Source organism: Lates calcarifer, linkage group LG8 (genome assembly GCF_001640805.2).
Source record: "Lates calcarifer isolate ASB-BC8 linkage group LG8, TLL_Latcal_v3, whole genome shotgun sequence".
Taxonomy (NCBI): Eukaryota; Metazoa; Chordata; class Actinopteri; family Centropomidae; genus Lates; species Lates calcarifer.
In genome coordinates, this window is record NC_066840.1 from 3220391 (window position 1) to 3232784 (window position 12394).

A 12394-nucleotide genomic window follows, 5' to 3' on the forward strand; every position below is an offset into this window, starting at 1 on the left:
AGACTGTATTTAAGAAAATGATGTGAAGCTAAATTCACAATGACCAAGTTTACCTCTTTTTTGTGAAGATGTTGTGTTTGTTTCTTCCTTTAAGTGACAATAAGGGATTTTATTCAGCTCTGATGAGCATGCTATTAAGGTAAATTAACAGCAGGGGAGGATATATATATATACATATATATTGTCTGTCTAATAATAGTTTGGAAGATTTTCTGCAAGAATTATTTCTTTTGTTTCTTGCAATACCTGAAGAGCTGTTAGAGGGAATAGAAAGTAGAGTAGGGACTTTCTGAGATGACTGTGGTTACTGTTTGTGGTCCAGATGATCAAAGCAAACAGGAGGGAGGGAAAAACACATGGATACAAAGCATCTTGTGAAAGAGAGCAAAATAGTAGATAAACCATACTAAGGACAGACTGTTTACTATGACTAATGGAATGCGGTTAGCAGTTGTCAAGGCAACTGGCCAGCTATCCACCAAGGCCACAGAGACAAACAGGAAGTAGAGTGAGAACTGAGAACAGCAACTGAAACTGAAACAGCAGTTAGTGCTTTGGTTAAACTGAATGAGCTGGATGTTTGAAACAAAGAGACATCTGCCACTCTGACAAATAGCTAAACCACACACACACCAAAAAAAAAGTATTTTCCACTTGTCACACATACCGCTTTGATATTGCTGTGCAGTCATAAGTCATGTACCAATATGCATACCTCAGCAACAAACCCCTCATTCTTATCTCAGACCTGAGCTCTGGCCCAATTGGCCCATTTTTCCCCCCAGTACAGACAGACAGCATGTCCTTAACATGGAGGACTTTGTTTTACTGGACATTTTTATCTTAACAGAAACAGATATATAGCTTCTCACAGTCTCTCATAACCCATAAACCTGGACTCTGAACTTTATGAGTGCACAAGATAAGGCCTCAGCTGTATATATAGTTCACAGAGCACATGAAATACTGCTGAATAAATACAAAAACAGTCTTTATTTAGATTTACATGTCGATTCACGTGTAGTTTTTGTAATGTACACAGAACAAACAGTGGTGACAAAATGCAGTTACAGCTTCTTTGCTCCAATGCAATTAGCTGAGCAATTATCTGGTTTTTTTTCTTTCTTTTTTTTTTCCTTTGAGCTGAATAGTAATATTGTACTTTATGGTATGTACTAAGCGCAAGAGTGAGACACACCTCTGTTTTAAAAGAAAAACGATTCAGTGGCTCTCAATCACATAAGGCAAAAGCAGGTTTGAGAGATTGACCAACCACATGATAAATAACAGCATTACAACCCTTTTCACTGTTGACTTTTGGCTGTAATGTCATCCCTTTTATAGACAAAACAAAGCAGAAATGAGCTCTGGGTGTAAGTGCACTTTAGTTTTTCCATGGTAACTTCTTTAAATTTCCACAGTCGAGCCTGTTGAGGCAGAAGGGTTGAACATTTGATTAGACTTTGGAACTTGTGGCTTTCAAGTCAATTCATGCTTCAATATCAGAAACACAAAATAAAATTTCATTCCACACATCTGCACCGATGTGAAGGTCGAATATGAACCATTATGTTTACATTTGGCACATTTAAGTGTCACAAACACTGAAGGTCACTCAAGATGCATGGTTAAACAAAAAGTGAAAGTTTATCATGGCTATTAACAAAATTAACATCATACACTACATTAAATATTACCCATGGATTGCAGCCTATTGAGTAGCATTTCCAAAGAGAACTATTATGATGTGTAACCACAGAGAAATAGAAGAATTTATCTTTCAGTATGTGATGTGACCAAAAAAAAAAAAAAAAAGACTTACTGAGGAAACATTTGGTTAACATCTAGCTGTCAAGTAAGCCCAAACCCCTCTGATTGAATGAGAACCTTAAATAATTTCATCATGATAGTAATGTGTGTCCAGTGTTAAAATCTCTAGGGGTTTGGTTCAAAAACATGGCAGGTTCCTATTTGTCTTATTGTTTTCCCACAGGAACTTGTAGAGCTGTTCCCACTGGAGCTCCGCTGAAGGCAGGTTGGGAGTGAAGTCTGTGCTTTAGCCTGCTAGCAGCTAATATGCGAGTAGCTTTCAGACACACTCAGTTCATCACACAGGGAGACGTAAACTCTCAGGAGACCCAATTTGAACATTTCATCATCTAGTTCTTTTTAGGTTCATTATATTTTGCTAAGTAATACTGAAACCACTGAGTTTGCTACTGTATTGGCTTGTGAAACAAACAACAAAGAAGAAAAACCTTCCTTTGCTGCTTGAGTTCATCATTCTGAGCAAACATTTCCATTTTATGGGATGAAAAAAAGAGTGCTTTTCTCTGAACATGCTGACATTTACCAATTGTAAAAACTATACTTTGCCAGGAGGAATGGAGTCAGATACAGTGGTGAAACAGAGGAAAGACTTGTGCTGCAACATCTGTGCACTGAAGTCAACTGGGAAATAGGAAGTTTTGGGCCAGGGAGACCAGATTGTAAAAAAACAAGTGTGACTTCAAAACAACAGAGCTGAGCCTCTGCTGATGACACAGTCCTCTGTGCTGTACCTCAAACCCACATCATTCCTTTTTCCTAGTTATCATAGCAAGATGTTTCCTTTACATGTCATCTCTTAAATGCACAGGATTAGCATCCAGTTAAGCTTTGAAACATTTTAACAAAGGAGAACAATGTTTGTTATGTTTCACTCAAGTATCCACAGTCAACAAGAGCCATCTCTGTGTAAGTTAATATAGTGAATGTTCACCACAGATCACAGTACTGGTCTCACACACAGCCCACTAAAACTCCTCATAGCTACTTGCATGTGTCACTAGCAGACTAAAGCATAGATAGTTTGAATCCAGTCACACACCATCAAAGGCACACATCTTCAATAAGGCTCCCCATCTCCCTCTCCCTCTCCCTCACACACACACGCACACATGCGCGCAAACACACACACACACACACACACGCCAGTGCTGTCCATAAGGTGCAGAAGCGGCTTGCAGATATACATACGTATGGGCTATGTACATTATTAACACCAGGAGAGAGGAGAAAGAAACAAATACATTGTTCACAGTCTGTCAGTCTGTCTGTCAGTGAGTCTGTCGTTCACTCTGTCAGTTCATCTGTCTGTGTGTTGGCGGGTACATTGTCCTGAGTTCTCCAGACAGACAGATACACACACACTCGCCTGCTTTCCACTGCAGGGCAAATCAGAGCTTACTAATGATTGCCATTCTTTATCCAGATAACAACATGCCTTTGATTCTTTCTGTAACTTGCTGCTCGTTGAGCTGGTTTGCTAACAGAGATGTTCCCCATGATGTTTTGTATTTGTCACTTTGCTATGAACACAGATTGCTTACACACTCTTGACTTGTTCCATCCATGTGTCCTGATAAAGCATTTTATACAATGTTTCATGCTAACAGTTGAGCTAGCAACTAACTGGTTCTGGTTCACTAAAGACAAAGGGGACGATAGTTGTGTCAGTACATTAAGACAGGACAGCGAGAGAGTCTGGCATACAATGTAGTTTTGTAATTGGTTCTAATACTTAATGGAAAGCAATCTTAAATGTCATATGGATAAATCAGATAGTTTTATGCAGGAGATTCAAAAAAATGTTTATAAAACACAAAAACATCTTCCTGCGATGAACTACTGGAGACCATTTCACAAAGGAAATGAATGTTTTAACCCACTGCAGATTAAAATCACAACTCGGTGGATGAATACAAGAATGTATTTTCAAACCTGGCTGCAGGTAGGCAATACTGACTCATACTCATCTAAAGGTTGTGCAATAAAAAATACTAAGAACTTTTCATTACTAAAATTTGTCTTTCATTACATAAAAGTGGGGGATTTCTTTCATTCAGCATAGTGTTAACTGTTAGCAAAAACCAGCAGGGAAAATGATCTACTAGTGACACATGGATGATTAAGGAGTCTCAAGGGCTAAATATAATCCAAAACGGACAGGGACAAGGACAATCCCATGTGTATACATACATGTTTGTCTGCGCATATGTTCCACATGTTCATACATTTTAGCTGGCATGGACCATCAGCAAACCTCACACACATGGGAAGATGATGAAATTTACATCACGCAGACCCTCACAGCCATACAGGTGCAAAAAGTATAAACTGGCTGCAGTGCTTCACTAGTTAGTGAGCAAGTCAAGCCATAGCGAATTTCATTCAACACCAGTCAGCAATTTTTTTCCAATTAAAAGGAAAACTGAGGGGATTCCTGGCCCAGACAGAAGCTATAATAAAATCACATATTTGGAAGTTTGGCCTTGTAGGCACCATGTGGCCCTGATGAGGAAAAGCAACATTCTCTGTCATTCCTATGCCCAGGGGGCAGTGATGATACTCCCTCATCTTGGGTCAGGAGGAGGTAACATCAGACGTTTTCATAATGACACTTGCTCGCATCTCATGGGTGTGGCCGGTCGCCGGAGACACAATAGAGTTCTGGGAGTAGGCTGGCGTCCAGCTGTCGGTGTGGTAGCTGATAAGTGGGGCTGGGTCTCGAGTGCTGGTGACCCTGAAGTTGGGCTTGTTCGCAGTGACAAAAGTGGCCATTCCGGGAAGAGAACATGAGGGAACCCTGAGAACTGTTGTGTTGTAATCCCGTCTCCAGACTGCACTGACACCCTGTTCAACAAAACAATTAAAAAGGAGAAATCACGAAGAGGAAGGTAAGAAAACTCTGACTAAGTAAAAAGAGACAATACAAAGGCTGTGGCTAATTTCTGACACCTGTTGTGGTAAGACTGTGCTGCTTTACGCTGTAAATACAACACCAAAAACACCACTGTGTACCTGTGTGCCCCAGACAGAATATTTAAACATGACAGGCTTCACAGGTTTTTACACTGAAGTACAGTACATGTGTGGTGTGTGCTTATGTGTGTGTGTGCTTGTGTGTGTGTGTGTTTGCTGTGGGTACAATGTACTACAAAGGACAACCTCAGACCAAACTGTTAATGTTTGACAGCCACAGTTCCTGACAAGGCCCTCCCTTTTCTCAGTCTCTCGCAACATTACAGGAAGGAACACAAACACACACACACACACACACACACACACACACACACACACACACACACACACACACACACACAAATACACAAATACACACACCCTGCTTCAGCAGTAAGGCTGAAACAGGTAAAAACCTGTTTAACTGAAGATGAGTGCAGTTAATAATGCTTTCATCACTCTCTCCTCTGTGTATTTAAATAAGTGTGTATAATGGGAGACTCACCTCTTTAGTTTCTTCTGTGTCACTGTCCGTGTCACTGCCTGTAAAAATACACACACATAAACATTTAATAAAACAGTATTCAGAAAATGATAGCTGCGCAATAAGCCAGCCATTTATCAGAGAGAAAGAAAAGTAGACATAGAGAAAGATACACAGAGCAAAGGACAGAGGAGGAGTTCAATTAAATCTGGATTTAAACCAACAAATTAATCTGGCAGGGTTCACACCCAGCAGTGCATGTTTTTTTCCTACTGTTTAAACAACTCAACACCTGCTCACAGTTTAAAGAAAGAAAACATAAAAAAAAAGGAGAAAAGAAGGGAGCAAGGGAATGACAGTAATTTGAATCTTGACTCTTCAAGCAATGGTAGTGATTGAGAAAGAAGGTCAAATGTACGGAGAAGAAGGGCAGATGGAATGATTACAACTGCAAAATAAACGAGCCGGCTCTGCCTGAATGACTGGTTAGGGATGACAAAAGACGGATGGTGAGATCTCAGAGAGGTGATGAAGCCAGAGGTTGAATAAGATTTGAAAGAGTGTGACAACATAGTAACCTCTAAACACAAAAAATTTAAGCATCACCAGGTTTAGTTTCCTATGAGCTTTATAGTTATGTGTCTATGTAACAGGAGAATACCCTTTGCTTTTTTAAAATCTCAAACGTAAATCTTTTTGTATTTTTGAGTAAGTTTTTTTAATTTCCATTGTTCCATTTAGCTTTTATTTAAATATAGCAAAATGTAATCTGTTGTGATAACTACAAGTTCAAAACCAGCTTTGAAGTTGTTAGCAGCCAGGATAATCTTTTCTGTTTCACATTGTCATTGGTTAACAAAACAACCACCAACAAGCTGGTTTGGCCACAGTTCTCTGCATTTAAGATATGATCTGGCGACTATACACGATGCTTTACTTTAGTTGGATTAGGTAATGTTGGGTGATGTTTTGACTGATAGCAACAGTTTATCAGGTCACCATCTGAACCACATTTTCTGTTTATTGTTGGTTAATCAGAATGAAAAGCAACATATTCTAACCATAAAAACAACATCAAATGATTTGAGCTTGACAGCCAGGTGAGGCCATATGTTTCAACACACAAGTTCCATTAACTGTGCTAAAGAAAGCAGTTTCTTTGTAAATGCTAACCACCATGTTCTGAAATGGCTGCTTTATGCAACCGTGGTCAAAACTGTGGTTCTGAATAACTACAACTACTGCTTCTATAAGCCTGGTATCTTCAACTAACCTATTTATGCTTGTTCTGGTGACAAAATGTGGTAGCGTAATGTGTGTGTGTGTGTAATGTCTCACCGCAGCATGAAGACACAGGAGAGATTTGGAGCGGGTACGAGTGGGAGGAGCTAACCGTCTGCTCTTCATTCTCAGTGGTTACTTCAATTGTCTGACAGACGAATGGCAGCTGCTCGCTGGTGATGACATGGTCTTCTACTGAACTGTGAATTGCTGTGTATGGACAAACAGGTTATGTTATAGTAAGCTGAACACATGCACACGCATTGATTCACTGAATGATTTACTGATGACATTTTCTTCAGTGTTTTTTTCCTAGAAAACTGTACCAATCAGAACTGTAGAAGATACTAATTTAGCTAATGGCAACTTACATCTTATCACAGCACTGTACCTTCACAATCACTGTATTTCTGGTCTTTTATTTTTATATAACTGTTTTTTATGTAATTCTATTTTCATTGGAATTAATTTTCTTATAAATGTTGTTCTGGCACATTTGTTTGTCTGCACTCTGAATTGTTCCTGTGTTTGAAAGAAGCTGTGCAAATGAATTATTCTTGCCTCGTCTCTGACAACCATAACTTTCTAAGGAGAAACGTTGTTTCCTTCAACACAGGCCAAAACCAGGGACTGGGTCACAGACAAAAGAACCACATAATAGTAGATAGTAAACACTGGTGGAGTACCTGAGGCACTGTCCGTCACTGTTAGCTCTACTGCTTCCTGCTTGACCACTTCCTGTTTGATCAATTCCTGTTTGGAGTAGTCAATAGGTCCAGCATTAGCTTCGAGGAGAGTCCTGTCTGGAGATGGAGAAGCTACCTGATGGTGAGAGGGGCAGAGACAGAAAAAGATTGATAACGGTGGAAGCTTAATATGGTTGACTGTACATGCAGCATGTGTCCAAAAAATTATACGCACACCGATACTCACATGCCCATTTACACACAGCATCCTCAATATCACGCTGTTAAGTCATTACGTTGTAACTGTGACATTGTATTGCTAGTAAGACAGCTGGGTTGTAGACCCAGTGCAGAGATGTTAGCACACTTCATTGCAATGGCTTTGCTCGAGAATTATAAACAGCTTATTCCAAGTAAGACCAGAATAAAACCTAAGTTCTGGAGCACTTGGGGCATGTAAACACATAACTTTAACTGACCAAAACATATTAAACTAACCAGCCTAATATTGAGCAAGCATTCTTGTTCATTCCAAACTCCTCATAAAAACAAGTCCACGTCTGTTTCTCTTCATTTCTGTTCAGATTTCCTGTTTAGCAGACAGAGCAATCTGAGAGGGTGTTGTTTTTGTGAATTTAGCATTTCTGACGGCTTATTGATATGATCCTTGATTGCTTAAATTCTTTTGGAAAGTTAAGTCAAAATGAATGTTTTTGAAGAAAATACAGTGTAAGAAAGTACAATTATCTAAGTATACTGAAATTCATTTTAAATTATCTTAATAATTCAGGGTTCAAGTTTTCTATTCTGCTCTGTTGACCCAGTTCCATCATTTCATTATTATTTCCAAATGGTACTGGCAGCTACTGATTTATTTTGCATTGCTTAAAGTTGTGTATTGCTTAGGGAGAACCAACTGGACCGTCCCTACTCTCTGGCAAAATTGTCTGACGTGGGAACTGCAGCCAGAGCTGATTGTTCATGTTAGATATTCTGGCAATTTGCCATTCTTACAGGGCTGACTAAGACTTCCAGCAATCGTTTACCCTGCTTTGGAACAAAGAAAACATTTCTCGGCAAAGTAAATATTTCTGTGATGCCTAATGTCACCAAACAAACCAGGGGGCAAAGCAGTTACTCAGCTGCATGTTTAAGTTTAATCACTCAGCCTGGGTGTGAAATCAGAAACTCACTCTGCGATGTTACTATTCCCCATAATGCTGCTGTTCTACAAATGTGGTTTTGTGTGTGAGAAGGGCTTTTATATGTATATCTACCTCTTTATTTCCCTTGGGCCTTCCCTCTTTGTCTGTCTTCTTCTTTCCTAATTGAAAAAAATGTGCAGAAAGAAACATATTTTAGGAATTGATTGAGAAGCCACAATATATCTGGGAAGATATATTGAGAAAAGAATGGTGCATTCTAGAAAAGTGAGAATATATCGATTGTATATATATATAATTTATCCAATCAAAGCCAGAAGATCAGCAGCAGCACTCACCTTTCTTCAAACTTCTCTCTGTGGAGGAGAGCATCTTATAAACTCTGAAGGCGTTCGTTCCCTTTTTGATGCTTTTATCCTTCACCTCCTCAATGTCTGGCAGGCTGTTCATGGCACAGCGGAAATTAGCCTTCCACGTCTTTGGATCTGGACGGTCTACGCCTGGCTGGTATTTACCTATGCATAGACAAAATCACACTGAATTGACAACAAGGTCATTTATCAGTACAGATGGCTAATCCAAGGAAAAGGACACCATCACTTTTCAGGCAGGTATTTATGACGTCACATTACCAGTATGTTTAGTACATAGTGTGCACTAAATATTCAAAAGAAAATTCAATAGTATTCAACTATTACTATTCAGCTAAAGGTTAGACATAATGATAAAACTATACTCTGCGGTGTATGCGTATCACAGGCTCTGTGGCCTTGCCTACTTAAGAAAAAATTTTATAAACCTAATATACTTTATACTCCACTCAATTAATGCTTAATAGCCATTAAACAGTGTGAGTGCTGATTTCCGACACCTTATGCAGAGAACTGAGAATAAAATAATATTTCCTACTGCATATTTCAATAGCAAATGACTAATTTAAAATAAAATATTAGAGTGTGCTACTGTTTCTTTGTTAAATCTCATTTTTGAAATCTTTTCCTGAACCTGGGGACTGGCAAGAATTCTGCTGATGTTAATACATTTTCCTTTTTTCTGATGTGGTAAGGAGTTGTGGGATTTCCTCCTGTTACAGAATCACTGTGTGTGTCCTTACAAAAGGCACCTTAAAATAAGCTTCCTGTGGCCTAACTGGATGGGACAATCTTCATGACATGATTGCTTAACCAAAAATATTATGCAAATCTAAAGTTTCTTTGATTTGAGACAGAAGTGGTGTGGTATCTGACAGGTATAAATCAATAAAAGGAGAGCTAATGAGAGTACAATTAAATCTATGTATTACCAGTGTGTATGGCCCATCTCATGAAGAGCGGAGCGTCTTTCTCCAGGTCCCAGCCATGGCGTGCAGCATGCATCCATGGGATCTGGAAGATTCTCTTTTCCTAGAAACATTTACATTTTGTCATTTCTTGAATTACAATATTTGTGTGTGTGTGTGTGAGAGAGAGAGAGAGAGAGAGAGAGAGAGAGAGAGAGAGAGAGAGAGTGTATATGTGTGCATAAAAGTGTACGCTTACTTTATTAACCCATTTTAGTCCTGGTATCTGACAGGAGTTTATTTGCTCCTCCAGCCATGGTCGCATTCTCATTCTTTCTACTGGCATGGTGGCCTGTGAATACACAAAGTATAATTACAACAGATGACAGCATATGTATGTAAGATGACTGCAATAATAAGATTGATTTTTTTTTTCTTCAAAAGGTGTACGATAGCACATGGTCTACTCTGCCAACCAACTGTGACAAGAAGCGACCACTTAAACTTATTTTTCATACAAACGAGCAAAACAAAAGGTAACTGCTGGTTCCCTCTTGTCTGTGGTCGTAAAGATAAAAATCCTGCTCAGGTTCACTGCTTGATTTGCACCATAAAGACCATGCCTTATAAAATACTGCTCTCAAATAAAATTGTGTAATAATGTCTGTTACTGCAGCAATACAGCCCACTCCTACCCACAGCCTACACTTTTGTTGATTAAATGAACATTGTGAATAAAATTCTTAAGACAAAAATAACAAAAGAGGTTACAGGAAGAGCTAAATGAAGGCAATAAACACAGCATGTTTATTTAGAAACAGTGATAGCAAACTTTAACCACCCCACCCCACACCACTACACTTGATTTAAGAGCAGGGTTATGATCCCTGCAGTCTGATGTGATCAAAGTCCGGTGGGCCAGATCAGCCAGTGAGCCGACACTCCCCGCGCTCAGCACAGTGCGCCAATGCGACTGCCTCCTGACGTGAGAGTGAGCTCCCTAACAGGTCAAACTGGGTGACATGGCACAGCATCAAATACAAAATATTATCCCTTTGTATGAGCTACAGGGTTGAAACTTCCAGCTGTATCTGGCCGGCTGCTCGGTAAAAAAAAGTACACATACATGCAGCCTGACTAAAATACAATATCTATATTACTTTGGCAAACATAAGATTACATAGATTTTTTTGTTTGTACGTCTGTATGGTGTGATAGGGAACACATTATAAATTGTCTTCAGGGTTACAATTAATCAAAGGCAAGAAAATCATTTAGTTAAGGCATTAAGTCATCCTTAACTATTTTCAGATCAACACTACTAGTTACAAAACAATGTGGCAATGTTTTTTTTTGTTTGTTTGTTTTGTTGTTTTCACAGTGTGGAACATTCACTATCCCTAGATTTAAAAAGCAGGTAAAGTACATAGATAGCCAGGCTGTACAAGTTTAGAAAACCTGCTAGGACAGAGTGACTGTAGTGTGATTAATTACAATATGTCTATTATAGCTAAACTTTACAATCATAATCATTACTCACAGTCTAATGTTACATGTGCATGTTCCAACTGACACTGGGGTAAAATATGAAGGAGTGGTTTGAATTTACTTTTGACCTGCTTATGTCAACCAGCCAAACATAAAGCTACATATCATTTCTCAAATGTTTTCAAAGTATATTTCTGAGCTGCAGAACAGGACAGGATAACCTGTAAGGCAGCTCAAAGAACATACCACTTACACTACTTCGATTTTCAAATACGCAAAGACTCTGACAACAACACGAATATTGTTCACGTCACTTCATTTCTCCCCACATAACAAATACACAGCCTACAGTAAAAGCCACTACGTAAAAGAAAAACGAAATCATTCATTTATCAAATATTAACAAAAGTCAGGTTCCAACTATGTTGCCTCTAGCTTTTGGTAAATGTTGGTGGCAGGTTTATGTTGGATTAAAGTTTGATTTAGCAATGTGGGGTCAAGTCAAAAGTTAACCGCGGTCTGTTTGTCAACTGTCTGCCAGCGTGCTGATCCACAAACAACCGAGCCAAAAGTGAAAATAAATGCCACACCGAATCTACAAAACGCAAAGAAAAACTACAGTCCTACTTTCACTTACACAGCGAGCTAGGGAGCCGTCATGTCGTCCTGAAGGAAGTCTGTGTGGTGTGAGAGCAAGTCAACAGCGTTAATATGCGGAAATAAAATGTTACCTGTTCAGTTTGGACGGCCTGTAGCTTCACAGTCCTGCTGTCGGAATAACTAGCACGGCTCACGTAAGACAAAATGATTTATTTGCGGTTTTAAGTGGAAAAACAAAAGTATGCCCGTCGTTTATTTCTGTTTCTGTGTCGAGACCGAAAGCAAAACAACGGCTGGTTCGGGAAGTGGGGGCTCGAGCTGGAAATCCCCCTCCTGCTCTCGTGCTCTCGCTTCGGGTCGCTCTCGAGCAGCGTCGCGGAAGTCTATTGGCCGCGTGCGCGCTCCCCAGACAAACACAGACACGAAGAGCACTCACTCTGCTCCTATTTCTTGCTCCCAGTAAAGTCAAGACAAGCATCTTCTCATGCTTTATATATTTATCTATTTATCTACCTGTGTATATGTAGATTAGGACACTGCTACATTATAAATCTACTCTTATTACTTACCTGTGCAATTCGAATGAATGCCTTTTGCCATACCTGTGCATTTGAAATTTGAAATAGTTAAG

At 39.3% G+C, this 12394-nt stretch overlaps 1 protein-coding gene across 2 annotated transcripts; it reads right to left on the reverse strand.

Annotated features, from left to right (window-relative positions):
* Positions 1 to 974: 974 nt before the first annotated feature.
* irf2b (interferon regulatory factor 2b) lies at positions 975 to 12140 on the reverse strand. Of its 2 annotated transcripts, none has more exons than XM_018702966.2 (9): positions 11801 to 12140; positions 9935 to 10027; positions 9700 to 9799; positions 8735 to 8911; positions 8511 to 8557; positions 7234 to 7369; positions 6605 to 6757; positions 5288 to 5325; positions 975 to 4674 (listed from the first exon to the last, which is right to left on the reverse strand). In XM_018702966.2, the coding sequence occupies exons 2-9, from the start codon at positions 10019 to 10021 to the stop codon at positions 4405 to 4407; spliced, it is 1008 nt and encodes a 335-aa protein (XP_018558482.1). In that variant the 5' UTR covers positions 10022 to 10027; positions 11801 to 12140; the 3' UTR covers positions 975 to 4404. The 2 variants fall into 2 exon arrangements, with proteins under 2 accessions (XP_018558482.1, XP_018558473.1); XM_018702957.2 differs by having other exon boundaries at positions 11895 to 12139.
* Positions 12141 to 12394: the final 254 nt, after the last annotated feature.

What these genes read in the sequence shown, in the direction of transcription:
- irf2b (XM_018702966.2), bottom strand. Translation starts at nt 10,021, where the DNA reads ATGCCAGTAGAAAGAATGAGAATGCGACCATGGCTGGAGGAGCAAATA. An exon ending in GGCCCAAGGGAAATAAAGAG is followed by an intron (nt 7,370 to 8,510) that starts GTAGATATACAT and finishes TCTCACCATCAG; the next exon opens with GTAGCTTCTCCATCTCCAGA. An exon ending in TCCTGTGTCTTCATGCTGCG is followed by an intron (nt 5,326 to 6,604) that starts GTGAGACATTAC and finishes GTATTTTTACAG; the next exon opens with GCAGTGACACGGACAGTGAC.